Here is a 27,446-nt window from a genome sequence, read left to right as displayed (position 1 = left end):
AAAGCTCAAGCCATTCCTGGAAGAGCTCCCAAATAAGGAAGGGAAAGAAAAAGAAGTCTGTATATCTGTCCATGCTTCTAGTCCATCTGAAAATTTTATCTACAGTGTAAAATAAACCACCTAAAGTGTTACATTCATCTAAAATAAGGAAACTGTTAAGAACTTTGTGTATACCAAATATGTAAGGAAAGTATGTATACACTGTGGATAAATCATGCTACTTAATTATTGTAAAGAAAATAATACTTAGAATGAGCTCCACAACAAAGTTGGCTTGACATATGACTGAAGCACATTAGGGTAGACAAACCAATTAGTTTTTTTATTTTATTCACCTAAGACGCTAATTGGCCAGTTATTGGCAAGAGTAAAAAGCACACAGGGCTACTTCTTTGTAAAGAAATTTGATTTCTATGCAAATACAGTACCAACACTTAAAAGTCAGAGCTACTCCTTTGAGACATATACATTTCTACCCCAGAGAGGACATTATAGATTTGTTATGTTTGCCATTTTAGGGGTCTACCCTCAAACAAAGCATTAAGTCTGTTACTAAAAATACTTCTTACTGATGTTCTATGAATGTGTATTCTTCCATCTAAAACACAAATCGTATTTTTAATAGTAGGATTCAATTTGATCAAAAGATCTGATCTTTCTCATTTGTGATCATCTGCTTGTCTTACCCTATCATCTGGTCATCTAGTTCTTCCTGCCTGTAACTATGGCGGATCAAATCCTGGGCTTGATAGGATCCGCTAAGCAGACTAGAAAATCCTCAGAAGCTCTAAGGGAAGTTGTTAAGCATGGAAGCTCTCTGCTGCATCCTTCCTATTATCCTTTAAACTCGTTAAAAGTATACATTCCAGGGAAGCCCATAGGTCACCAAGCAAAGATCCAATTTCAGTGTGGATAAGACCCTTGATATAAACAATAGCATTCAATCCCCAGTGGTAACTGGGATTTTTATTGTGTCTTACAACAACTCTACAAATATCACCTTAGGCAGCACAAGCAGTGGTGCACTGGCATAGATTTGTAGGGAAGGTGAAAAGCTTTCCTGGGTCAAAATGAGTTCAGTTTATTCCCTTATACAGCTCTTCCCCAGCTATGGTTACTAGACTACAGGCATTCTTTCCCCAAATTTGAATTTAGACTTCAAATCATTTCATGTAAATGACTAAGGAGCTAACTATGGAGAATAATGTTTACCTTATTTTCCACTTGAGCTTACTCTGATGTTATCACAGAAGGGATAAAGAGAAGAACTGAGTGTCTTGAATATTAAATAATAACATCAATCCTTCCTAACTTACAATAATAACTGGTTAGCACTGGCTTGGTGTTGGTAGTATAGAAAATTCATAATTTCTGTCCTTTTAGCTATATCAGTTTGCTAAATGCTTTGGCACTAAACCTTCTAGTTGTACTATAGCAACAGCATCTCCCTTTTAGTGTGAGTAGGACTATGAAAATAATGGCTTTTATACCCATGATTATGTTGTATTATATGACACAAGGGACTATGCAACTATAATTAATGCCTCAAATTAGTTAATTTTGTAATTAATAGGAAGCTCATCTGGATGTTTCTGACTTTATCAGGTAGGAGCCCTTAAAAATAAAGAGATTTGAAACATGAGTGAGATTTTCTCCTTAGGGCTTTGATGGAGCAAACAGTCATGTTGTAAAGAGGACCATGGCTTGCAGCCTTCAGGGGCCGAGAATGGCTCCCAGACAATATCCAGCAAGAAAGCAGGAGCCTCAGTCCTACAACCACAAGCAACTGAATTCTGCCAATAGCCAGTGAGATTGGAGGAGGACACTAAGCCCAAGGTGAGGGCATCGCCCTAGCTCACACCTTGCTTTCAACCCAGTCAGACTTTAAGCAGGGTACCCAGTTGAGCCATGATCAAATGTATGGCCCATTGAACCATGAGGTAATAATACATTTTTGGTGTTTAAAAAACTTCTGAGTTTGTGGAAATTTAATACACATCAATGGAAAATACAGATAATAAGAGTAAAAAAAGAATTCAGGAGGGAATATCATTGGGAGAAAGCTATCTGGTTATTCATGGCAACCAACTTAAGTACTGAAGCTGCCCAGCCAAGCCTGATTCCCGAGGGAGTTGCTCTGCAGGGCTCTTGCTAGATATCTCCATCTTTTCTCTCTCGCTCCAGCAAGAATCAGGCAAGACTGGGCACCTCCAGTAACCTGTGAGGCCTTTGGTTTTCAGAAAAATGTAAGCAATTTCTTCTCCCTTGATAGGCTTTGATTCTGCGGTATCTATTTAACAGCAACTTACGTTAGGGCCTCAAGAGACTGATTCCCTTACCCACCTCTCATGTTTTGTTCATCTTCTTGCTACCTTAAACCAGTGCTCAGTTCTACGTCTGGGAAGAGCACACTTAACCAACCCCCTCTGCACACACCCAGTTCCCACTGTGCACTCCCTGACACAGATCACACAACCAGCACTAGACGAACCATACGGAAAACAGTTGTGATGCGCACACACCTTGATTTTGAGGGAGTCAGTGTCATAGGGGCTTGGTGTAAAATCAGTATGTACTCTGGCCCGGCCACAGAACGGTCCAGAGTAGGGGCCATCATCATCAAGTCGAAAGCTATCCCGGTTACTTGTACCATCTGAACAGCTCGTTACTCCACCTGATGAAAGCAAAGCAGAGGTGAACACTTCTCCCTGAAGGGTCATACAATTTTGAGGCATCATCTGGATACAGCTAAGCAAGGACAACACTGAAGTATTGGATGCCAATATTTTGAGAGGGTGCTAAGTGATAAGGCCCTATTTTTTTCTGCCTCCCACTCTCCATTCATGACCTTTGTCTTCTGAGCCATATCTGAACATTTTCCAGCTAATCTGACACTTCTTTCCTCAAACACTAACCAAAAACACTCTCTCACTTCATTCTTTATTATCTGATCCAGTAGCATAGTGTTTTGAGCATTGAACACTTGCTAAAGAGCCAGACAGTACAGACTTAACTCCCTGTACAGGCCAGACAATTAAATTTTGCTCCTGTGGACAAAGACAAAAACCTATAGCAACAATTTGGTCACAAATGGCCAAAGAAGGAGACTACAAGGTTCCCTATGCTCATCACAATGTAGCTAAAATACTCTCCCAAACTTCCTATTATATACCAAAAGTCATTTTGAAACAACATCTTTATCCATAAAAGATAGTACTTTTGCTTGTTGTTTGAGTGTGAAGCAAGGAAGATGTGTGTTCCAATGTCTGTACTCCAAATGGTTTTGAAGTTTCTAAACTGGGCTTTTAAATCTGCTCCAAATCCTTGTTCTCTGATCCATGTGCCTCCTGAGTTTGAAGTTCAGGGGGAAAAGAAAAAAGAGATTTCATTTTTGCTGCCTGCAAAATGGGGGCAAGGATGGTTCTCAGTCAAAGTAATTCTGTTTCTCCACCACTCTCTGTTGTCACCTTGCCTTCTCTTCCAGTGTGGCCTTGCAGTGCTCTGTTCAATGATGAAACAGCCATGGTTTCTCTATTTATTCAAGCAATCATGGAAACAAGGCAGATAACCTGAGAGATGCTCCATACTGTATATAAACTGGTGTAAAAGAAAGGCGAACTGTATATAATTACAGAAATTAAGTTGTATATGACAACAGCTAAGTGGGCCACCATTTCCTCATACCCTCCCTTCCATCGCCACTCAGGCCTTGGCTTTTAATGATATGTTCTAGTTAGTAAAATTCTACCCACATTCAGCATTAGAGTTTAGAATTTTAAAACTTCCAGCAGAAATGGATACTAATGAAATTTGAATTTCACACATGCAAAAATATATCCTTCAAATGTTTCTGCAATAGTTCCCCCCCCCAACAAAATAACTGTTCTACAGCCAACAGGAATATAGGAATATAATTCAGGATGTTTGAAACTTCTGGTCTTTGTGATCTGTCTCCAAATAACAGAAGCAGTGACTTCAAAGAAAATGGAATATAAACCTTGCAAAACAACAACAACAAAAACAACAACATTTAAAGCCTCAAAAAGATTAGAAGATGTATAATAGTATACATATAAAAAGTTACAAGGCACCTTGCAGTTATCAGTATTTCATCCAAATATTGTAATGGTATATGTTACTGAAACTTGAATAGTCTCCTTCTTAGAAACACATGCTGATTCATTTCTGTCACCTAATTGGTGGTATTCCTTCTATTTAGTATTTACATAATATTCCACTCTTTGCTCACTAATACTGGATGGAGACCTGAAAAGTAAATGTCAGAATTGATGTGTATGTCCTGCTCTTTTCAGAACACTTCAGGTAAAATGGAAGGAAAAAAATGAGAGAGATAGGAGAGGGAAGGAAGAAAGGAAGAAAGAAAGAAAAAGAAAAGAGTAGAGAAAAGGAAAGAAAGAAAAGAAGGAAGAAGGAAGGAAGGAGGAAAAGGAAGGAAGGAAGAAAGGAAGGGAGAAAAGAATAGAGAAAAGAAAGAAAGGAAGGAGGAAAAAAAGAAGAAAGGAAGGGAAAGAAAGAGAAAGGGAGGGGAAGAAGAAGAGAAGAAGAAAGAGGAAAGAAGAAAGGAAGGAAAACAAAAGGAGGAATATAGAAAGGGAAAAGAAGGAGGAGAGGGAGGGAGGAAGAGACAGAAAATAGGACTTATTTTACTGAATTCTTCAAGTCATTTTAATAATTTTGACTAAGAATATCCTATTTCTTCCAAGTGTACATTTTTTATCTTAAGGATGTGGAGTTAGTTACCCAACATGATCTTTATGAGACATATTCCTAAGAGCCATGCCAACTTCAAAGTTAAAAGTTTCAAAATAATTTATAATTCTACCTAATATATAGTGTATAATTTTAAACAATAGCAATTCTATGGATTCAACACACCATACATTTTCACTATTTCTCTTATGAAGTAGCTGGAAACTTGTTGCTAATTTGATGAGCTTCAAATCTATTGTTGTTTTTCATTTGCAATTTGTTTCTTTTGTGTTATTTTTTATTTAATTCCAGTATTATTAACATACATCATTATATCAGTTTTAGGTGGACAACATAGTGATTCAACACTTCAGTACATTACACAGAGCTCATCATGATAAATGTACTCTTTAATCTCCATCGCCTATATCGTCCATTTCCCCACTGACCTTCCCTCTGGTAACCATCAGTTTGTCCTCTATAGGTAAAATCTGCTGTTTTTAGTTAATGGAACTCAGACCCCTGGTTGTCCCTTATTCTATAGCCTTACTTGAAGAACTCTGCCCACTGTAGAGACTATCCATGGAGTCACTGGCTTTGAGGGAGATCTTCTCTGTGTGACATCCAATCACTGGGTCACTGTTCCTGTATGGGAGGGTATCCTCTCCATCTTCCTCATCCTTCAGGAAAACATATCAGAGGTTAAGTGCAGAGAACTGATTTCCATGGAGGTATTCACTGTGTGCATTGATTTAACAAACAAGACATATTTTAGCAATAAAATACTTAGGAATACATCAGCATAAAATATGAGAGTCATTAATCTTTAGTTCAATTTCTAGCAAAACATATTATACTTGGAAAAATTCTTTAGATGAAACATTCCACATTACAGAATTTAACTGAAATTATAATAGTTCATTCTGTAAATTAGGATGGATATCATATCAAGACTATTTAATCAGAAATGTTAGATTTATTAACATCTATGCTTTATCCATGAAAGCATTTTTATTTTTCTTCATGTTCTTCTTATCATCTATTTACCACCATTACTAATCCTTTGAGATCTGATATTACAAGTTTAAATTCTGCATAGTTGTTTCATGTCAGTTATTTGCGCCCTACCAGATCACTAGATATGAATAAAACATGCACATTTTGCAATTCTAAAGCAAAGCTTATCTAAGAAGCTTTACAAATCTCATACCGTGCTTGCACACCTAGTCAAGTGAAAAGCAAATCCTGCATAAAATTAGGAGAGGCAGACAATTTCAAAACAAATTACATCAGCTTGAAAACATCTCAAATGTCTTCCATATTTAGATTGTTTGGACAAACCCTATAAATTTCTTATTATTCATCAAAATGTAATTCAATATTCCTCATTTATGAGCATTTCTAAACATTGATTAAGTTTCAGAATACATATATGATATATAGTCAGTTGGATTCTTTGCTTTCATCCATTCTTTTATTGACTTGTTTAGCCATTCACCACATGCTTATAGAATACCTTGTAAATACCCGGCACTGTTTTGAGAACTAGAGATACCATAGCAAACAAGGAAACAGGATCCTTGCTCTAATAAGGTACATTTAGTGTGATGGGCTCTGTGGTGTTTGTGTGTGTGTGTGTGTGTGTGTGTGTGTGTGTGTGTTGTGTTTGGGGACATGTGTTCAAACAAAATGGGAGAGAAATTTTCAGAGAATAGCTGCTATGAAGGAAATAAAACTGAGTGATATGAAAGGATTAGATACTAGGATTAAGGTTAAGGGAAGTTTAGATGATTTAGAGGGGGTAGTCTCCAAAGACCTCACCTATAAGGTAATTTATGTTCTGAATTATTGACCTGAATGTTAAGATATAAGATTTGGAGGCAGTTTCCTAGGCAAAAGGAACAGCAAGAACAAAATAAACTCAGAATTAATTTAGGTTCTGCACAAGAAGACAAAGCCAATGTAACTGGAGCTGAGTGAAAGCAGGGACAGTTTTAGAAGATGAGCTCAGAGATGCAGACTGAAACCAGATGAGGAAGAGCTTTATAGACCTTGTGTGGTGGTCATGAAAATGTGCCACTCAGGTCTTTTGCTGCGGGGCCCTTTACTGACAGCCTCAGCTACTGAATCCGCCACTGTGTCTTCGTGGAGGCCATGCTCTCTGCCAATGACTGAAACAGTGTGGGTACCATTTGAGTCCATCTGGGGGTATATAAGGTTCCTCTAGTGAAAAGCTTTGGTTCAAGGACTATCTACCAATCTGGCTAAAGCTTTCTTCCTCTTCTTTCACAGGTGTCAAACTTGCACTGTAGTCTGAAGGCTTTCCCTACCCATTTATTATTTCTCTACTTTATCCTTCACATACATTTTCCTCAGTAATCTTTAGTGTGTTTTTTCCTTTCTTGGGCTCAGCTTCTCAGAGCACTGAAATGAACACACCATAGTAAAAGAACCCATTGTGAAAGCATTGTAAAATTTTAACCAAGGGAAGTAATGTGTTCTGAATTCTACCTTTCGGAGTCTTTCTAGCTTTCATTGGAGAATGGTCTTTATGGAGGAAAGAATGGAAGAAAGACAATGGTAGTCTAGGCAAGAGAAGTTGTTGTGAATGTTGTTTTTGTTTATTTGTTTGTTTGTCTAAAGCAGGAATAGTTTACATGGAGAAATTAGGGGTTTTAAATAATTCTTTGGAGTTTGAACCAAGAGTATATGCTAACTAATGGGTGTGAAAAATGAGAGAAAGATGGAATTTGGAATGACTCTTAGACTTCTTTCTTTCCTCTATTCCTTTCCTTTCTTTTCCTTTCAATTCTTTCCTTCATCTAGAGTTATGACAGTGTTGGTCTATTACTACTGGGAAGACTAGATAAGAAATGTTTTTTGGGTTTTTTTGGTAAAACAGAATTAATAAGTCAGTTTTGGATGTCTTGGGTTCCATTATCTATTGTACATTTAAGTTATGGTATCAAAAACACAATTGATTGTTTAAGCACAACAGATAAGATGTCATTGCTAAAGATATGATTATGAAAAGCAAAGTCATGAAATTGGATGAAATCAATTCAGAGGACAGAGTACATTGAGGAGCATCTAGAAGCAATATTTAAAGACATGGGAAAAAAGCAAAGCCAAGAAAGGAAACTGAGAAAGCAGGCAAGCCAGAAGAATGCTCAAGAAAAGATAATGCCTCATATGTATTGAAATCATCACTTATGTCAAATAGAGTTGAAAAGTAATGTAAAAAGAAAGAAAAGTGGCCAATAAATTTGGCCACATAGAGGTCAACAACTGATTGTGACTACTGTTTTAGTGGAGAGTACTGGGGACAGAGGTCCAGCTGAAACGGATTAAAAAGAGAATGGACATAAGACATACAGATCAATGTATTAGAATTGAGAGTCAGAAATAAACCCATATATTTATGACCCATAATTATGGCCATGTATTTATTATCAATTGGTTTAAAAAATTTCTTGTGTGTTTTATTTATTTTTGAGAGACAGAGAGAGACAGCACTAGCAGGGGAGGGTCAGAGAGAGAGGGAGATACAGAATCTGAAGCAGGCTCCAGGCTCTGAGCGAGCTGTCAACACAGAGCCCGACGCAGAGCTCGAACCCACAAACTGTGAGATCATGAGCTGAGCTGAAGCCAGATGCTTAACTAACTGAGCCACCCAGGCGTCCCTATTTTCAACTGATGTTAAACAAGGGTACCAAGAAAATACAACAGGAAAATAATTGTCTTTTTACCAAATTAGTGTTGGAACAACTGGATATCCACATACAAAAGAATAAAGTTAGACTCCTTCTATGCTCCATAGAAAAATTAGTAGATCATACACCAAAATTTAAGAACTGCAAACTCTTAGAAGAAACTAAATTTATAAACTCTTAGAAGAAAATACAAGAGTCAATCTTTGTAATCTTAGGTTAAGCAATAGTTTTTTTAATACAATACTGAAAGTTCAAATGAAAAAAGAATGATCAGTTGGGCTACATCAAATTATAAACATTTGTGCCGCAAATGTTACCATCAAAAAAATGAAGATACAATCCACAGAATGGGAGAAAATATATCATACCGCAAATCATATATCTGATAAGTTACCAGTATCCAGGACATATTTTTAAAAGCTTAAGAATCAATAGTAATAAATAAATAAGTAAATAAATAACCCAAGGTGCCTGGGTGGCTCAGTTGGTTAAGCATTTGACTCCTGATTTTGGCTCCAGTCACAATCTCATGGTTCCTGAGATCAAGACCCATGTCAGTCTCTGCACTGACAGCATGGAGCCTGGGATACTCTCTCTCCCTCTGTCTTTGCCCCTTCCTTGTTCTCTCTCTGTCACTCTCTCTCTCTCAAAAATAGATAAATAAACTTAAAAAAAAAAACACAACCCAATTATAAAGTGAGAAAAAATTTGAATAAACATTTCTTTGAAGAAGATATACAAATGGGATATAAGAACATGAAAGATCCCCATCATTACTTTTCAGGGAAGTATAAATTTAAGCCACATTGAGATTCCACTTCATATCTGTTAGGATGGCTAACAACAAAAAGACAAAAGCAAGTGGTGGCAAGCATGTGCAGATATTGGAACGTTTACACATTGCTAGTGGGAGGGTACAATGATCAATTGCTTTGGGAAGCAGTTTGCTAATTTCTCAAAATATCAGATAGTTACCATATTCCCAAGAGAAATGAAAGAATTTTTCATTCTTTCCACACAAAAACTCACACACAAATATTTATAGCAGCATTATTTACAATAACCAGAAAGTGGAAACAACCCAAAAGTCTATCAACTGATGAAAGGAAAAATAAAATGTACTTTATCTATAAAATGAAATCTTAGTTGGCAAAAAGAAATGAAGTACTGATATTTGTTACAACATATGATATTCTGTTCTTCATCTACTATAGGTGTGATCTTTCCAAGCTTCTGTTTCCTCTATCAATGTCAGAGTAATAATTTTTTTCCACCCAACTTCTGGGCAAAATTATTGAGGGAGAAAACATGTTTAAATCCTCCTGAAAACACCAAGTAAATCTATGTCTAGAAGAAGAATCTGTTGGCCATTTAAGAAAATATTTAATAGAAAAATACAAATGATTAACAGAGGATGCTTACCTTTTCCTCAGAAAGGGCTTTGATGTATTTTTTACCCACTTTTTTCTTCATTGTCCAGGAAATAGCTCTCATTCTTTTTCCTAAACTTCCTCCATTATTTGAAGTTTTATTTTGTTCTCCATTTTCATTTATGGGTTCTCCTTCACATACCTAATGAGAATTATTTATAAAAGATAGAATAATAAGACAATAGAAATGATTGATTTGAAGAAATTATTAGAGAGAAGATTTTAAATTTGTGGACTTCTTATACATCTTATATAGCATTTTCCAAAATTTCAATCTGGACATAATACATATTTTCAAAGTTGACCAAGCCTGGTTACATGTGTTACAAACCCAGAAAGTCAAACTTGTGATGTCAAAGGACCTGAGCTTCACATCTAAAACTTTAAAAAATAATTTTATCTATTCTTTAAATAGCTGTACAGTAGAGCCACTTTAATTTTCCCCATTTTGAGATGCAAAAAAAAAAAAAAAGAATTAAAAGCCAAGCATAATGAGTGATTAAGTCTACAGAGATGGGAGATACTTTATTGGAAACTTTAGAAAGGGTATAGTGGGCATTAAAATATTATCTTAATCCTTATAGAAATTGAAATGGTCATTTAAAAAAAGTTTTGCAGTTAAGAAAATCCACTGGGAAAGTGCAGTATATTTTTTTATATTTCAGGTAAGTATCCCATACATATTTTCCACATTGTCAAGCAATAGTAAATATGAACTTGGTCCAGCCAATATACAAAAATCTTTATGTAATTGACACATAGTTTATTCCTCTGAATATTTAATGTTACCTGATAATATATTGTTTGTCTGATCGATTATTGCCTGTGTCTCCCACTATGAGGCATGCTCCATGACACTAGAAATTTTGTATTTTTATTTATTCTGAATATCTAGAATACCTCCAGAAACATAACTGATAATATTTTTTGAATAAGTGAAATTTCTCATGTAGAACTATGCAGTAATTTTTTTTCTTGAAGGATATATACTTCGGTTATATATCCCTAATATCCCAGATTGGCAAGAAAGGACCACTTAAGGTTATCTAGTCCAGCCTTGCCCACCATTCTCAGTGGGTGGACAGCCAGATATTTCTTGAATATAAAGAAATCATGGGAAACCTCTCTTCAGTGAACGTGAATATTTTAATATAAAGGTTTAACTACAAAATTAACATCATTATTAATCAATATTATGTCTTGCTTCAATCTTACCCCAAATTGCCTATGATAAATATGAATGGACAGGCAATTTAAGCCCTTATTGAACTTTATTAATTTCTATATTCAAGGTTATAAAGGCAAAGAGTCTTTGCTTAATTCAAAAGCCTTGAATAAAATATAACTTGGAAACCCTTTAAATTTTTAAACTTAGCCCTTTTCTTCTCTCTTCTCTATACTTAAACTCTATCTTCTTTGTAAAATTACAAACTAAAAAAAACAAGAAAGTATATTATTTTATTACCACCAGTGTTAAATTACCATTGCCTACGCTTCAAAAAAGTATCACAAATATTTGTAATTTTAGGGTTTTCTATCATTCTTTACAGAAGTTTCAAAGAAACTACCTCAGCATATTTTAAACTTCCACACTTTTGTTTACTGTTCTCTTTCATAGCCTGTATCACAACTTTGTTAGGTACTTATTTACAGTTGTTGCTTTTCTAAGATCTGTCTCTTCCTCTAGACTTCAGGCTTCATGAATTGGATCTTCATTAGTTACTGCAGCAGTAATTTCTGAGTGCCTACTGGAAACCCTGCCATAGAGTAGGTGCTCAGTAAATACTTTTTAAATGAATGAATGCTGAATTGCTGAAAAACGTGTGAACTCCTTTTTCAGGTTCATTAAATTCTTTCACAAATTACTAACCCACCATTCCTAATCAATGAACCTGAATGGGCCTCAACTACTTGTACAGGTTAACCCTAGAATTATAAAGTAAATAATGGTAGAATATATCTATGTGTGATTATGGAAAGTAGATATATCTATGTGTGATTATATATAAGATTATAATTGGAAATGAAATATAGAGTTTCTCACATAAGCCTGTGTATATAAATATATAGATGGATAAAGGGAAGATATGTAATATACTTATGCACAAAAGAGGGTATATTTTACACACAAGCACATATGTATACTAATGGACATATTTACAAAGTAATAATAGATGCCATTCTATTTTCATTTCTTTTGTTCAGAATTTCCATTCCTTAAATAAAAGCATTTAAAAGTATTATAGATATATACATAGGAATCTGAAAAGTATTTTGAGAAATTAAATATGATAAGTGGAAGAATTCTTTACAAAAAATAAAAAGTAAACATGCAATAATGATAATGAATAACTAAGAAATACGTAAGCTCCAAAACATACTGATCTAAAATGTATCACATGTGGAGTTGCTGAATGAGGTTCAGTGATAAACATATATTTTTAATTTTTTCAATATGTATCTTTTATCCTTCCTTTCTACCATTTCATTAGGTGTTATACCTTTCATTAATCACTTATCACAATTGACTTATAGTTTGCAAAATAGTATAACAGAATGACAAACTTGGTGTTTGAGATGACATCTGCTCCAGTTCTGCCTTTGTCATTTATTACCTGTGTAATTTAGAAGTAATTTTCCTCAGTGAAATGTATTTCTTCAATGGTAAAATAGTAATATTAATACTTCCTACATTATTGGTAAAGGTCTAGTGTGGTGCTTATATGATGATAAGATAAATATAGATATTATTATTATATAGACTTAATTTTGTGGGAAACTTTTCTCATGCTACATCTAAAGTGCTCATGATTTGCAACAAATGTGTATGTAATGGTCACCTATGAGACATTTCAGTACATATGGTAGAAATGGGAGTATAATTGACCAATGATATGCTCTCCTTGACAAATTTACAACTAAGCCATGTAATTATGCAATAATTAAATTAAAGCAATTACAATTTACATAAAATTTAGCATATACATTGTTTTATGGTGGAAATGCTCAGAAAACTTGAGATTATCTATGTTACTTTAAACTGTAACTCTCTTCATAAGTTCATGTTCTGGTTTTCCTAACATGTTCACTTTCTTAGATAGCTTTGTACTGTTAATACCCAGCATGGTATTAGGTACTAAATCATTGCTTGTTCATTTATCACTAAAATATAGGCAAGACTGTGGTTTTTAAATATACTTATTTTTCTTAGTGTACTTTTCAAAAGTGATATTGGCTTCATAAGTTTTCATAATGTGTTTGCATAACAATTGTAATAAAAATACTAACCTCAGTTGAATCATCTGGCTTTGAAATGGAATTATTCCGAAAACGATCAAAATTCCCAAAACTGCTGCTGCGCTATAAAATAGGAAAGAGAAAGGAAAGAACATTTAGGATTTGTGACTTTCTCTGATAAAATTGCTAAATATATTAGATTATGGTTCAATAAGTGTCAGTATATTGCAAATATAGGATTAAAAAAACCCTTCTCTCTGGACTATCTAAAGGCACTGAAGGTATAACTATTATTAACATTATAATATTTATAGTTGATAAAATGCCTTCATATGTTTTATGCTATTGTGTTAAGCACCTTGGAGAAAATATATTAAATTATTTTCAATTTATAGTGTTACTTCAGCTCTTGGGAATGGCAGCTGGAGAATTTATGAATTCTGAGCTGAGTCTTCTTAAAGTAAGCCAACCACCAACTTATTTCCATGTGGGAATGGCAATAATTACTAACCAACTGACTAATAAATAAATAGCAACTAAACAAACAGATATCTGATTAGATCTATCATTATGCCTCATAAAGATCATATTTGTCAAAAAACCAGAACTGAATACAAATACATTTATCACTGATAACTTGATCACTTGAGACTCTCCACTTGGTGTCAGAAAGAAAAGGTGTACACATAGACCTATTCATAAACTGAGAGCAGGATTTAGGCGTGCACAGTCTAAGGCTAGGAGTAAAACTGACATTGTCCGCATTTAACGTGGAATACAATGAGACCTCTGGGGCAATTTCATTCACTGGTTTTGAGAAAAAGCTCAACATGTTAATAGAAGACTTGTTCCCTTGGATAATTTTTGCCCACAAAGCTAAATTTTTATCCTTGTGTACTCTAGGCAGGTAATTATAAATAATCCCTCATGTGTTACAAAGTAAATAATTCTTCTAAATACATGTTCAACAATCCTTAGTCATTGAGTCAAAGCATTGATGTGTCTTTACTACCTATTTACATTTAGCCATTGTTTGGATGGTGGCTATCTGATATTATGCCCTTTATGTACCCATAAGTCCTAAGAATATGTTCAATGTCAAGAACTTAATTTCATTCCAAGCTTATAATATTCCAAAACAACCTGGTGATTTGAAAAGTTAACAATGGGCGTCTGTAATTGATAAAACCTGGTATCATCCTTTCAAAAGTGACAGCCCAGGTTAGTTCACATCAGCTTCAAAGGCTCTTCGTTCTTGCAAGCACTCTTAGACTTATGTTTCCCCACCAGCCATCTTTAAAACTCCTTGTTTCCCTTTTAAATGAGCTGAAAATAAAAAAGAACCTGACGTGTGACAAGGGGGTAGCTTGATAGACAGTGTGATACATAATATCGCTCCGAGGATGATGGCTGTGTTAGACACAATTAACGCCTTTTGCTGACTCGCCACCCCTGCTGAACCAGCCCTTAGGCTTGTGGCAAGAAGAGCGAAAGAGAAGGGCTAAGACTGAGAACCACACTGGAAAATACAAAGTCTTCTCATGCCGGGCTGACTATCCCAGAATGACTTCTCAGAACATTAATCACTTCAACCTGCCTAGTAGGCATTTCCATGAAGCTATCATTGCCCAGAGATCACAAAAGGGAATTGAGCGTATTGTTGTCCTGCGTATAAACAATCCGAACACAGGGAAATCTGTTACTCTTTCATATACTTGAAACATTCTGATGGCCTATTGGAACCTATGCCTGGGGCAATTTTGTGGCCTGTATCCAGCCTGCGTCCTGCCTATTAAATATTAATGAGGGTTACAGCATGATTTCCACCACTGGATAATGGGTCCTGTTGCCCAGGAGGGCACAGAATAGGCTCACTTCAGCATTTCTCAACACTATCTTCTGCCATTAAGTAATCAATAGTCACCACCTTTTAAAATTAATTCTCCCCTCATTATATCAATAAAGAGAAGCAGATTTAGAAGTAGTGGCTTAAGAAGTCTCCAGACTATTACTTTGGGTTTTGTCAGTCATCTCATTGCAAATCACTCGACAGCTTTAAGCGGGAGGACTCTAATATCAATCCATGATAAGACACCGTTAAGAAGCAAATCAAAGCATTTAAAATGCTGTTTTTAAAATTCCATTATTCTCTAGTCTAAAAGTTAGCAACTTTCTGAGGTGATTTCATGATGTATAGGTTATGGCTTATGATGAAAAGGGCTAATGTCTACTATGAGGTATGCACAACGAACAAATTTATAATTTCTACTCCGATTAAGTTTCTAATGAAAAGGTGAATCATGTGGAAGCAAGCTGGGTTCCTACTAATAGTCCTTGATAAATGAGAATCTGTTTGAATATCAATAATTTTGCATTGTATAATCATAATGGATTAGATTTAGCAAATATTATCTTGTGACAGAAACTCCCATAAAGACAGAGCTATTATGGGGGGCCTGGGTGGCCCAGTCGGTTGAGCATCCGGCTTCAGCTCAGCTCATGATCTCACGGTTTTGGGTTCGAACCCCGCATGGGCTCTGTGCATCGGGCTCTGTGTTGACAGCTAGCTTAGAGCCTGGAGCCTGCTTTGGATTCTATATCTCCATCTCTCTCTAACCCTCTCCTGCTCATGCTGTCTCTCTCTGTCTCTCAAAATACATAAAAAACATTAAAAATGTATAAAAAAGAGATCTATTATATAAATGAATAACCGTCAATGGGAAGAGTAACTTAAATAAAAATGCAATTTGTATTTTAGATAAGTCTTTGTTTCTGTTGACATTAGATCATATTTAGTCATTAATTCTACTTTCTATTTATGCAGCTTTTCCTTGTGCAATTAGATATGCATCTGTAAAATGGCACAACATCTGTGGAGGGTAATTTGGCAAAATTAGAAAAATGACTTATCTATTCTCCCTTTGACCCAGCAATTCCATTCCTAGACATCTATACCGGAGATACCTTAGCTATAAACTAGTTTACACATTCACATTCATTGTAAAACTTTTATATTATAAAAAAGCCATAAACCTCAATGTTCATCAAGAGAGGACAGGTTGAATAATTTATGGCAAAACCAAACAATAAAACAAGGCAACTGTAAAAAGTTGAAATATATCTCTTTATCCTGCTATGGAATGATCTCCAGGATATAGTGCAAGTGAAAAAAGCCAAATGTATGTAGAGAAAAAAAAAATATATATATGTACATTAATCTAAGGGTTTGAATATAGGCTTGGGTTTTAATACAGGAAAATACATATTTTCTTTCTTAAAAAATTGGACAAAATGAACATACTTTGTTTTGTAGATTTGACTTTAAAATCATGTAACTTTTAATATTTTTAGTAGAATTAAATAAAATAAAAGACAATCCCAAAGTGGGGTGGCATGCCTGGGTGGCTCAGTGAGTTGTGTCACATTCTTGATTTCAGTTCAGATCATGATCTCACAGTTCTCATGAGTTCAAGCCCTGTGTTAGGCTCTACACTAGCAGTGTGGAGCCTGCTTGGAATTCTCTCTCCCTCTCTCTCTGGCTCTTCCCTACTTGTGTTCTCTCTCTCTCCCCCCACCTCTCAAAAATAAATGAATAAACATAAAAAAAGAACAATCCCAGGGGGTGCCTAGTGACTCAGTGCATTCAACATCTGACTCTTGATTTTGGCTCAGGTCATGATCTCATGGTTGGCCTCTACACTAATGGTGAGGAAGCTGTTTAGGATTCTCTCTCTCCTTCTCTCACTGCCTTTCTCTTGCTCATGTGTATCCTCTCTCTCTCTCCCTCTCTCTCTCTCTTTCTCTCTCTCAAAATAAATAAACTTTAAAAAGATAAATAAATAAAAAATAAGAACAATCCTTAATAATTTCAAATAAAAATGAAACAAATGAACCTAATTCTGTTTTGAATTGGTGGCTTAGAATTATTTTAAGTGATTTTTAAAGGACAACAATTTGTCTGAAGAACAGAAAACAATGACAAATTAAATGTTAACCCATTTTCAGTAATCATATTGTTATTAATAATATCAGTATATAAGCACATATGTTGAGGGGCAATGAAAATAAGTAATGGAGTTAATGACATTTGCAGTTAAGATTCTCAGTCAAAATTCTCAAATTGGTCGTAGCATAAAACAAGTAAGCTTTCAAAACCTACTAAGGCCAAATCAAAACAACACAGGGGCCATTTTGAAAATATTCTCACTGGTGTAGATTATAGCCAAATGTGGGATAAGTTTCATATCAATAAGAATAATAAGTGAATATTCAAATATATCAAAGTTCATGAGTTCAAAATGATACCAAAAGGAAAAAAAATTCAGTGGCCACAGTTGGAAACATTACAGCTATCTTATGAAAACTTGCAAATAAAGGGAAATACTTAAACATTTGATCTGCTTTTCATGTATGAAGTATATTTTAGAGTAAATAGTTAATGAAGAAAAATTTATCTTTCTCTCTGTGTGTATTCTAGCTAATCAATTAAGAATGATGAAATTACAGAATTACTGAAATCCCTGATGCAACAATGGATCCCATCAATGATACTCAGTGGCTACTAGAATTACAAAAAGAGAGAACCAAAGTATGTGTTTCATAACAGTAGCACCTAATTCCACCAGTGAAGTATCTAATAAATAAATGAAAGCAATCACACCTATCTTCTATGTCTAACTACCAGATTATAGGAAATTCAGAAACAAGGAAGCATTTTAAATGACACCAAAAGGATGCAGTGAATCAGAAAAATCCAGACAATGAGAAAATCCACAGTACAAATAACCTGGTTTCTTCAACTAATCAATAGAAGGATGGAGCACAGCACATAGACTAATAATCTCTAAGATTTGTATACCAATTATAACCCATGGATCTTGTTTAGATACAGATTAAAGAAACCACTGTAACAAAAAAGGCCAGGATAAAACTGAGGAAATTTTTAGAATAACAAGCTATTTGATGATATTGAAGACATATTACTATGTTTTACTTGTAATTCAAGGTAATCTAGGGAGAGGCAGCAAGTGTATGGGCAAAAAACAAACAAACAAACAAACAAACAAAAAAACACATGACTGGCCATTTTTTAATGATTAACCGGATGATAGATACGTGAGGCAGATTGTAGTACTCTCTTTTTACATATTCTTGAAGTTTTCCCTGGTAAAATGTTGGGCTAAAAGGAAAATAGAGAGATGCACCTATATAATATCTAAAAAATAATATACAAAGAGTTAATCCTGTGAGGGGGCAGAGAGGTTCATGAGAACCTGTACTTCCCTCTCAATTTTGGTGTGAATCTAAAACTACTCTAAAAATAGTCTTTAAAAAAGACTTGATGGTCACATAACTTTCTAAGGAGACAATTTGTAAAAATATCATCAATATTTCTTAGCTCATAGCTGTTTGGAATATAGACATATTTAAGGAGAAAATAAAGTTTTGCTTTCCAAGTTTATTTTAGAACAGTCAACTTTCTGATATTGATGCACGTTAGTAGATGGCCTTTTGAAGACTACCTGCAATTACATGAAGCAGATTACTTTCTTCCGCTTAGTCTACTTGATTTCCACCTAAAAGGGCTGAATGAATGTCATTTGGGGTGTTTGAGCACATGTGTGTGTGTGTGTGTGTGTGTGTGTGTGTGTCCCTATGTAATGCAATGAATAATATAAAAGAACTTAAGAGGATTCATTTTTTTTGTTAGTCAAAATTTTCTCTAGTTTTGTATAATAATTATAGTTATTACAGAATGTCAGTACATGATATACAGCTGACAGGGTTCTTGGAAATGATCTAGTCCTCAGTGAGGAAACTTATGGGAACCAGAATTTGCAAAAAAAATAAGTTCCTGTCTTTTTTTTAATTCTCCGCCCTGATGTACTCTCAACTATGCTATTCCATTTTAAGGTTTTAATACTGTCTTCTGTTTTCAAAGAAACTTGCTATCTGAACAGGATGGAAATTTGGAAAGTTAGCTTGATAGAGCAAATGGAACAAAATAGAATTTTCAGAACAATGATGAGCCTAAATTTATCAACATGAAGAAAAATTGGGGGATCTCTTTTTGGAAATGTGAATCAACTTTTTGACCAAGAGAACTTGACCCTTATTTTCATTTCTTAACCAACCATCAACCTTTAGGGTCTTTAAGTAAAATTTTATCTCCAGCAATTTGGGCAAGGTACTGGTGGAAAACTTTCACAGTCTATTTCAAAGAAAAAATTTGCATATCTGACTCAGACATCCGCAGTATTTTGAAATATACTGGCAAATTAAAAATTACACACACTCTGCCAATGAGTTCTCACATCTTCTAAATACTGCACATAAAGCAATGGTTAGTAATATGCTCTTGAAGATCAGAATTGTTTCAGCATGCACTTGTATGAATATTCTACAATGATACTATGCTAAATCTCAATAAGCTTGTCAGCCTTTATCCAAAGGTATTCGAGGATTTAATGTCCTAACTTAATTCAGGTGCTGAGATCTTTTGAAGCGTGTGAAGCAAATTTAACTCACTTAAAATAACCTGTTAGGATTGCTTCAGTGTTAAATAATTACACTATCATGTGGTGCCAGTGGAAGATGGTTGTGTGGAATGTCAGGAGGCTGAAAATCAGAAGACAGCCCGAGCTGTGAAGCATAACCTTCAACACTAACATTTTAACCTTGAGAAAAGGCCACCCAATGTTCAAACATATCTCAATGCTCTAAATATTCTTAATGTCGATCTGGACTCTTAGAACAAAAGTTAGTTTACTTGATCTCTCTGGTTCAGTGTCTTTTCTTTCAACTGCAATCTAAAGGAAGTGCAGATTCTGACTCCACTATAGTGTTTTAAAGTTGTATCAAAGTTTCCATGTGAAGGTTTACTTTCAGAAGTTGATGTGCACTAGAGATGTTTTCTGCAAATTGAAACTGTCTCAAAGAAAATTACCCAAAGGAAAGAAACCAGAATTAAAAAAAAAATAAATGAAGAATGATCCATAACCTGTAAAATGGCTATTCATATCAGCCTATTTAATTAACAAAACAAGTTTTGTGAGCAAAAAAGACTCAGTTATTTAAAATTCTCAATTGTACCTCTCCATGATTTATGACTGTAAGTTATGATTTACATTACATCCATAGATTGCAAATCATGCTGCAGTTTTAAGAACTGAATGGAAATTAATATATTCTATTTTTATTGAAAAGTTTTCAAAATAAATAATATTTATGTGTCTTAAATATCTTTCTTTTCAGGTAAAAAGCAGAATGTGGCAAAAGGTCAGTCACGTGATATCACCAATTCTTACAAAATCCTATAGAATAAAAAGGAGATTAAAAAATTTTTTTAATGTGACCATGATCAGACTACCCTAAATTGCTCAGCTTCTTGTTTTCCCTCTTGTAAAACTTCTGCTTGGCTTGCTCACTCCTAGACTATTGTTACAGTACACTGTCTATTCCTTCATCTTTTCTCCAACTTCTAAACCCATTAACAAGTACACTTAATGGTCCTTCTTGACCCTCCTGGAATTGTTTCGTTATACCATTGCTTCCTTGAAAACTTCAAGAATTTCTTCAGGGAATCCACGTTCATAGCTGCTCTAGCTCACAGTGGCTTCTGCTTGCCTTCTTGCTGGAAGGCAGATGTGCCAAAAAAGGGCTCTTTCTGCTTGTATCCAGTTGCCCCTGAGGATTTGCTTAGATCTTGTTTGCTGAGCCATCTACCTGTACTCTTGGAAGCCTGTATTTGTTCACTTTGGGAAGTTTGGACACATAATGCAAAATGCAATACACCACACACACGGTCCTTCAGCCTCCACATCTGGTCAATTCTTTCTTGAAATCTCTGTTGCAGGCATTTATGTTCATCACTGCTAGTCAAATATGTGCTGATAGCCTCAGTCCTGAGCCAATCCACTAACATTTAGCTTCTTAGTCCCCAAACTCTTGCTTTCCCAATCCTCTAACACCACACCATTGAACTAATACCAGTCCTTATCATGCTGTTCCTCTCAAAATGAGCTTGGTATGGATTTCTCCAGTTGACAGATGAGGAAAACTGAGGTTGAGAGACTTTAAAGAGCTCTTCTTTAGGCAATAAAATAAAACTCAAACAGCATGCTGCACATCCGTGGTTCCCCATGGCATCAGGTAATGGTGGTCAGTCTTATTTGGCAGAACTTCTGACAGTTCTTCCTGGTCACTCTGGACACATTCACTTATGCTTCTAAGCTGTTGCTTATGCTATGTTTTCCCCCAAGGAATGCTCTTTCTCTTTTTTCCCTCCTATTCTGATACAGTCCATTCTTCAAGGGCAGGATCCAATACAACATTCCCTATGAGATCACACACCATGCTTCGCCAGCTTAGCACACAGTGCTTTTTCCTGCTCTACTATGGCTCTTAAGAGCTATATAATATCCTTGTAGAGAAGTCCTACTGCTGTGAGGCAGGGGGAAACCACAGCTGATGACATCCTACATTCCTCTTCAGGGTAAACACCTCAAAAACATATATATTTTGGTTAACACAAAAGAAAATTATAACTTGATTATGTTATAGTCAGGGAAGATGATTTGCTGATGTTTAATTAAAGACTGTGAGGTTTTGCATTATACAATTCAACATAAATATATTAAGTGGTTTCTATGGCTAAACTTTATGCTTGGGGTCAGGCTGTCTGCAGGAAGAAGACAAGAATCTACACTGGAGGAATTTACACTCTATTGGAGCCTTCAAACAAACAACTTCATTTCTCTAAGAGCTAAATAGAACCATATTCAAATGAATGGTATACAAATAAGGAAGCAATTCCTAAAAGCAGATTATATTTATTTACAAAATAAATGAACTTAATAATGTATAATTATATGAAACTTATATTCATCCACTTATGAATACTTATTTGCACTACTTAGCACATGAAAGGCATTTTGTATACATATGTCTACACCTATTTATAGTCAGTCTAAAGAAAGGCACATTAAAATGATGAGAAAATTTTAAATTAGCTGAAATCAATACAATTTGAATTTGCCTCAAAATTATTTACCCTGAGAGATTATGTAGCTGCTGACTGAGGGACTCTTTAAAAATCTCCAGATCCAAAGATAGTGATTGCTGAAATGATGACAAAGTAACAAAACGGTGATGGCCATACACTGTATATTGAATGGAACCCTGGATAACAAAACTGTTCTAATATAATTATTTCCTGAACTGTTCAAGAGTTGTTTCTAGTGAACACAGTAATTTTGGTCACTATAAGTGTTGTGTATTCATTCAGTACAGGAGTATTTCGCTAGGATTTTTTCTTTGTCTGGAGGAATTTTCTCCCAAAACCAAAATTGGCAATGTTTTCAATTCTTGCACCAGCATTGCACAAACTATCTCTTTAACACAAAAATCTTTGTTGAGAAGGGTTCTGAAGTCTCTTTCAGGCTTTGAGTTAAAGAGATGATGATTAACTGTGTCAACAAAGATTACAGAAGATACTGTGTGTTTTAGGGAAGACAGTGGGGAGAGGCATAGGAATGATAAGTGACAACAAATTTGATGTATTTACCATCCTTACTCTCAGTAACTTTCCTGAGCATTTATTACTAATTTTGTTTTCTAAGTACCTTGAGAGAGAGAAGGTGGTACCAAAGATAGATGATTCAAATTTCCAATTATAAGAATATGTATTATCTGTCCATAAATTTAGAAACTTGCTTTCTATTGTATCCATATTAGATTTCTTCTACTTATAACCAAATATTAAATATTTTAACTGTTGACACGTAATTATCAGCCATTTTCATCCTATAACTAAACTCCAAAAACAAATAAATAACTGTGCAAATAAACAGTATAATCTTTATATATACATATATATTATAGATAACTGTATAGGTAATCTTCCTGTGTAGAATCTGGTTCATAAAAGAAGATAATAGTGAATTTGAATATTATGGTAAAAGAAGGCCACAGTTACTTAGAAGAATGATTTTCAAGTACTAATCATACAGGTCTTTCTAAATTGACCATAAACTTAAGTATCAAAATTCTGGTTTTCTTAAAAAATACTTGGTTCTTTTATTCTACCTTTTTAAAAAGTTTATTTATTTTGAGAGATAGAAAGAGTGGAGGGGTGTAGAGAGAATCCCAATCCAAATCAGGCTTCCACACTGTCAGCACAGAGCCCCACGTGGGGCTTGAAGTCATGAACTGTGAGATCACGCCATGAGCTAAAACCAAGGGTGGGTTGCTTAACCGACTGTGGCACCCAGGCATATTTTACCTTTTAATGAAATTATATTGCATGTACTTTGTATAGTTTTATTAATCTAAAAGACAAGCTATTAAAAATATAAAAGAGAAATTATGTCTTCATTTTTATCAAAAGGATTTTAAAAAGAGTAAGAGTAACTTACTTAAACTGAGCATTCTCTTTCTGGATCTTAGATTTATACTTTTTTTTTCAATAATCAGAGAGAGGAAAAGTCTTGAAAATGCTTCATTAGCTGCCATGTGGTGAAAGAATATACTTTTAAGTCTATTAAGATACTTTTAAGAGACTTAGTAGTTAAATTTTGACTAAACTTTAGGTTCCTGAACAATTTCCTGCCATATTTACCAATCAAATACTTATGTCACTAAATTCAGTTACTTCAGTTTAAAAAATAAAATTATCACAAGGAAGCAAATAGCCATTGTTTGGAAATCATGGTTAAATAAAGGAATGGAAATTAAGTCAGGAAAACAGAATCCATTTAATAAACTTCCCCGTCAAATTTTCTGGAACAAAACCTCAGTTACTACCATTAGTCTTCAATGTCCTCTGCATTCATGTGGCCTCTGGGTACATAATAACCTTTCTAAAGGTCTCCTCAAGGGATATTTTAGTCATGCAGTGATCTCCTTGAACACAAGTAATGACAAACAATAAGCTAATTCTCAAAAAGTTTTTTTTAAGTCATTTTTACTACTTTTAAATGAGTGTGTTTGATGCATGATTTTGGTCCCCCTGATTAATGGTCACCGCCGGCCCAGCTTCTGGAGTTGTAATGTTTCCGTGAGCTTCTCTCCAGCAGAGCTCGACCATTAATCCAGTGGCATATGTCAGCTCAGCAGAGCAAGGTCACTCTTCTGCTTCAAGGGGAACCTTTTTAGAAATAATAAAACTGACAGAAAGTTCTTTTTTGCATGCTTTATGCCACCTGAGGTTGAGTGCTGCAGTTAATATCATAAAGCGTATAAACATTCCCATCTCAGGCAGGACCCGCTGCCACTACTGTTAGGAATTTAAACGTTTTTTCTTTAGTAAGAACAGACATGTTTATGTGGGGCAAATATACAGTATGTAATCCCAAACAGGGAAAGAATAGGCAGAAAAAAATAGTAGTAAGTTCATGCTAGGATATTTGGAAGAGATGGTAGGTTCTGTAACTTCCTTATTATCAATTACATTCTCCTTTCAGCAAATTTGAGTTTGGCTATATAAATATTTCAGTGTACTGAGGAATTACTAGTGATGTTGAATGTAATAGTAGTGGTAGAAATGAACTCAGTTTATGATAATACTTAAACTTAACAATATCATGTCTGACAACTGTACAACATTTACCTTGGAAAGAATTTTCTTTGTAAGATTACAAATTTGCTGTAATTATTTATTTTATAGGCAATGGCTGCTTTAAAACTGTTAAATAATTATAGTGAGATAGTCACAATCTTAAAGTAATTTGAAATGCAGATGGCCTGAGAAAAGATGATGCCTGTATAATAAATAGCAATATAAAGAATACGTATGCATAAGCATTATAAAATTTATATATTTAATTACTCATTTTATTACTCTTGCTTAATTAAAAAAAATCAAAGTTGCACAGCTGTAACCATATGAAATATTCAGAAAAAATCTTTAACCAAATATCTAAATTAATGCCATGTTACTATATATATTATAAAATAGAATTTACTCCAAGGTGAAACCTGCCTGAAATCTTATCTCAGGAATTAAATTATTAAAATTATGGAAAGTATGGAAAGGAAACTTCATTATTTACATTGAGTTGTCTTCATTGTATGTATGTGGAGAAAAGGTGGTAACTCAGGCTCCTCCTTTCTAGGAAACCAGTTCCTTGGCCAGGTCTCCATGTCTAATGTCAAGACCTCACTTTATCAGGTCCAGAAACTTTATTTTTCAAGCTTTCTGAAATAAACAGTCTCTGAGGGACTGATTCATAAGCTAAACTAATAAGGTAGCAAAAATAGCAATACTGAGTATTGATGAGGCATGGGAAATTCAACTGTCAAGAAGAATGCATATTCTTGTTGACTTAGCAAAGAATGTTCTCCCCTGGAGGAAACACTATACGAGACACAAGATCACTGCTTACAGTTTGTTTCATTAGTGTAGTAAAGCCACAGTAACTCGGCGGTATGAAGGGCCAGAGACACAAAGCTACATGGCCTGAATTGCATATCATATCTAAGGGAGCAAGTCTACTGGGCCAAACGGAACATGTGCTTCGGCTGATGGACATTGTTCTGCAGACACAGTGGCACATTTCTACTGTCCCATTCCTTTCTAGGCTTCTGGCAAAGCAAGTCCGTTTGCTAACACTTTTCTCTTCAGACATATTAAATTACAATCTTTGATTATTGTTTTGTTTCACTACATTCTGATTCTAAGAATCGTTACTTTGCTTTATGTGGGTGTTATCCAGATTTTTCTCAGTGACCCATTTGTAAACTACATCCTGGGGTAGAGCCCTTCTTTATGACTAATACTATCCATTAGTCATTCCACACTCATCGTACACATAGTGAGATATTACAACTATGTTCTATGTTACAAGACTTCTTGGTTGTAGCTAAACTATCATAGGAAGCACATGGAGTCTGAAAGTCAGACAGACTAAGTTTAGTTCCCCTTGATCCCCAACAAAAACTCCAGGGATGCAAATATGCATAATATACATCCCTTGTTCTTGACGGTGACTCTGGTTGGGAGAGCATAGTGGGATAAACTCTTAATAACAGTTAAGAAAAACAACAGAGGTGTGTAACAAGCACTGTGAAAACAGGACAGAGGGTGAGATTATTAATGAAACATGTACTATGTGCTCAAAAATGTGCATATTGTAATTAATTAAATTCTCACATCAATCAGATATGACATGCTTTAATATACACGGAGCACATGGAAACTCAAAAGGGGTTCAATAAAACGTTCAACGTCCCCTGGTTAGGAAATGTAAAACTAGGACCTCCAAAACAAGTCTATATGACTTTATTTAATGTTTATTTACTTTTGAAAGAGAGAGACAGAGCATGAGTGGGGTAGGGGCAGACAGAGAGGGAGACACAGAATCCAAAGCAGGTCCAGGCTCTGGGCTATTGGCACAGAGCCCAACGTGGGGCTCAAACTCACAGATTGCAAGATCATGACTTGAGCTGAAGTTGGACGCTTAACCAACTAACTACCCAGGCACCCCTTCTATGACTTTAGTTCATGTTCCCTACTGCTCTGCCAGAATGTTCTCTAACACATTGCTGTGGGCTAATTAGTGCCGGCTTTGCTGAAGGCTTAACTGTCTAGCTGGAGAGATGAATTAATACGTAGCCAGAAGGCCACTGGCCAAAGGGGTAGAGCAGATGTCTTACTTTTATTAGTTTTCAAATGATTCTTAATAGAGGCTTTGTGGAATGATGCAGAGGTAAGTTTGGATGGAAGGAAAGAACAAGGAAAAAGACTGGAGAGTATGGGTAAAAGGGAGCCACTGTAGTGAGGTCAGTGGGGCTGGCTGAATGAGGATACTGGTCAATTGGAAGTGAAGAGGGATCTAAGGCAATTGGAAGGAAGGAAGCAGCTGAATATCAAATCCTCACTTTTAATTAGTAGAACTTTATGGACTATGTTGTGAATGGAATTTTGATTTTCCCCAAATTCGTATGTTCCAGACCTAATCCCTAGTACCTCAGAATGTGACTGCATTTGGAGATAGGACCTTTACAAAGAAAATTAAGTAAAAATAAGGCTCTTCTGGTAGGCCCTGATCCAATCGTCCTGGCATCCTTATGAGCAGATGAGATTTGGATTCATAGAGACACCAGGGATGTACATGGACAGAGGGATGAACAAATGGAGAGGAGCAGGGCGTGGCTATCTGCAAGCCAGTGAGAGGCCTGGGGAGTAGATCCTTCCATCATGACTCTCAGAGGAAGCCGAACTTGCAGACACCTTGTTCTTGGACTTTCAACCTCCAGAGTTGTGAGACAATACGTTTCTATTTTGAAGCCACTCAGCCTGTGGTATTTTGTTATGGCCACCCTAGCAAACTACAACAGGCGAGATGAAAACTTCTAA

General features: G+C 35.3%; 1 protein-coding gene across 1 annotated transcript in view; it reads right to left on the bottom strand.

Annotated features, from left to right (window-relative positions):
* Positions 1 to 27,446, bottom strand: part of SAMSN1 (SAM domain, SH3 domain and nuclear localization signals 1) — a 48,778-nt gene that overhangs the window by 14,713 nt on the left and 6,619 nt on the right. The window contains exons 2-5 of the mRNA XM_029939134.1: positions 13,142 to 13,213; positions 9,846 to 9,995; positions 5,261 to 5,390; positions 2,523 to 2,674 (exon numbers count right to left, since the gene is read on the bottom strand). Coding sequence (XP_029794994.1) covers positions 2,523 to 2,674; positions 5,261 to 5,390; positions 9,846 to 9,995; positions 13,142 to 13,213 — 504 coding nt within the window. The remainder of the gene's footprint in view (positions 1 to 2,522; positions 2,675 to 5,260; positions 5,391 to 9,845; positions 9,996 to 13,141; positions 13,214 to 27,446) is intronic.

The sequence above is a fragment of the Suricata suricatta genome, chromosome 5 (assembly GCF_006229205.1).
Source record: "Suricata suricatta isolate VVHF042 chromosome 5, meerkat_22Aug2017_6uvM2_HiC, whole genome shotgun sequence".
NCBI classification, from domain to species: domain Eukaryota; kingdom Metazoa; phylum Chordata; class Mammalia; order Carnivora; family Herpestidae; genus Suricata; species Suricata suricatta.
The sequence above is the reverse complement of the archived record's forward strand: the minus strand, read 5'-3'. Positions and strand labels throughout refer to the sequence as shown.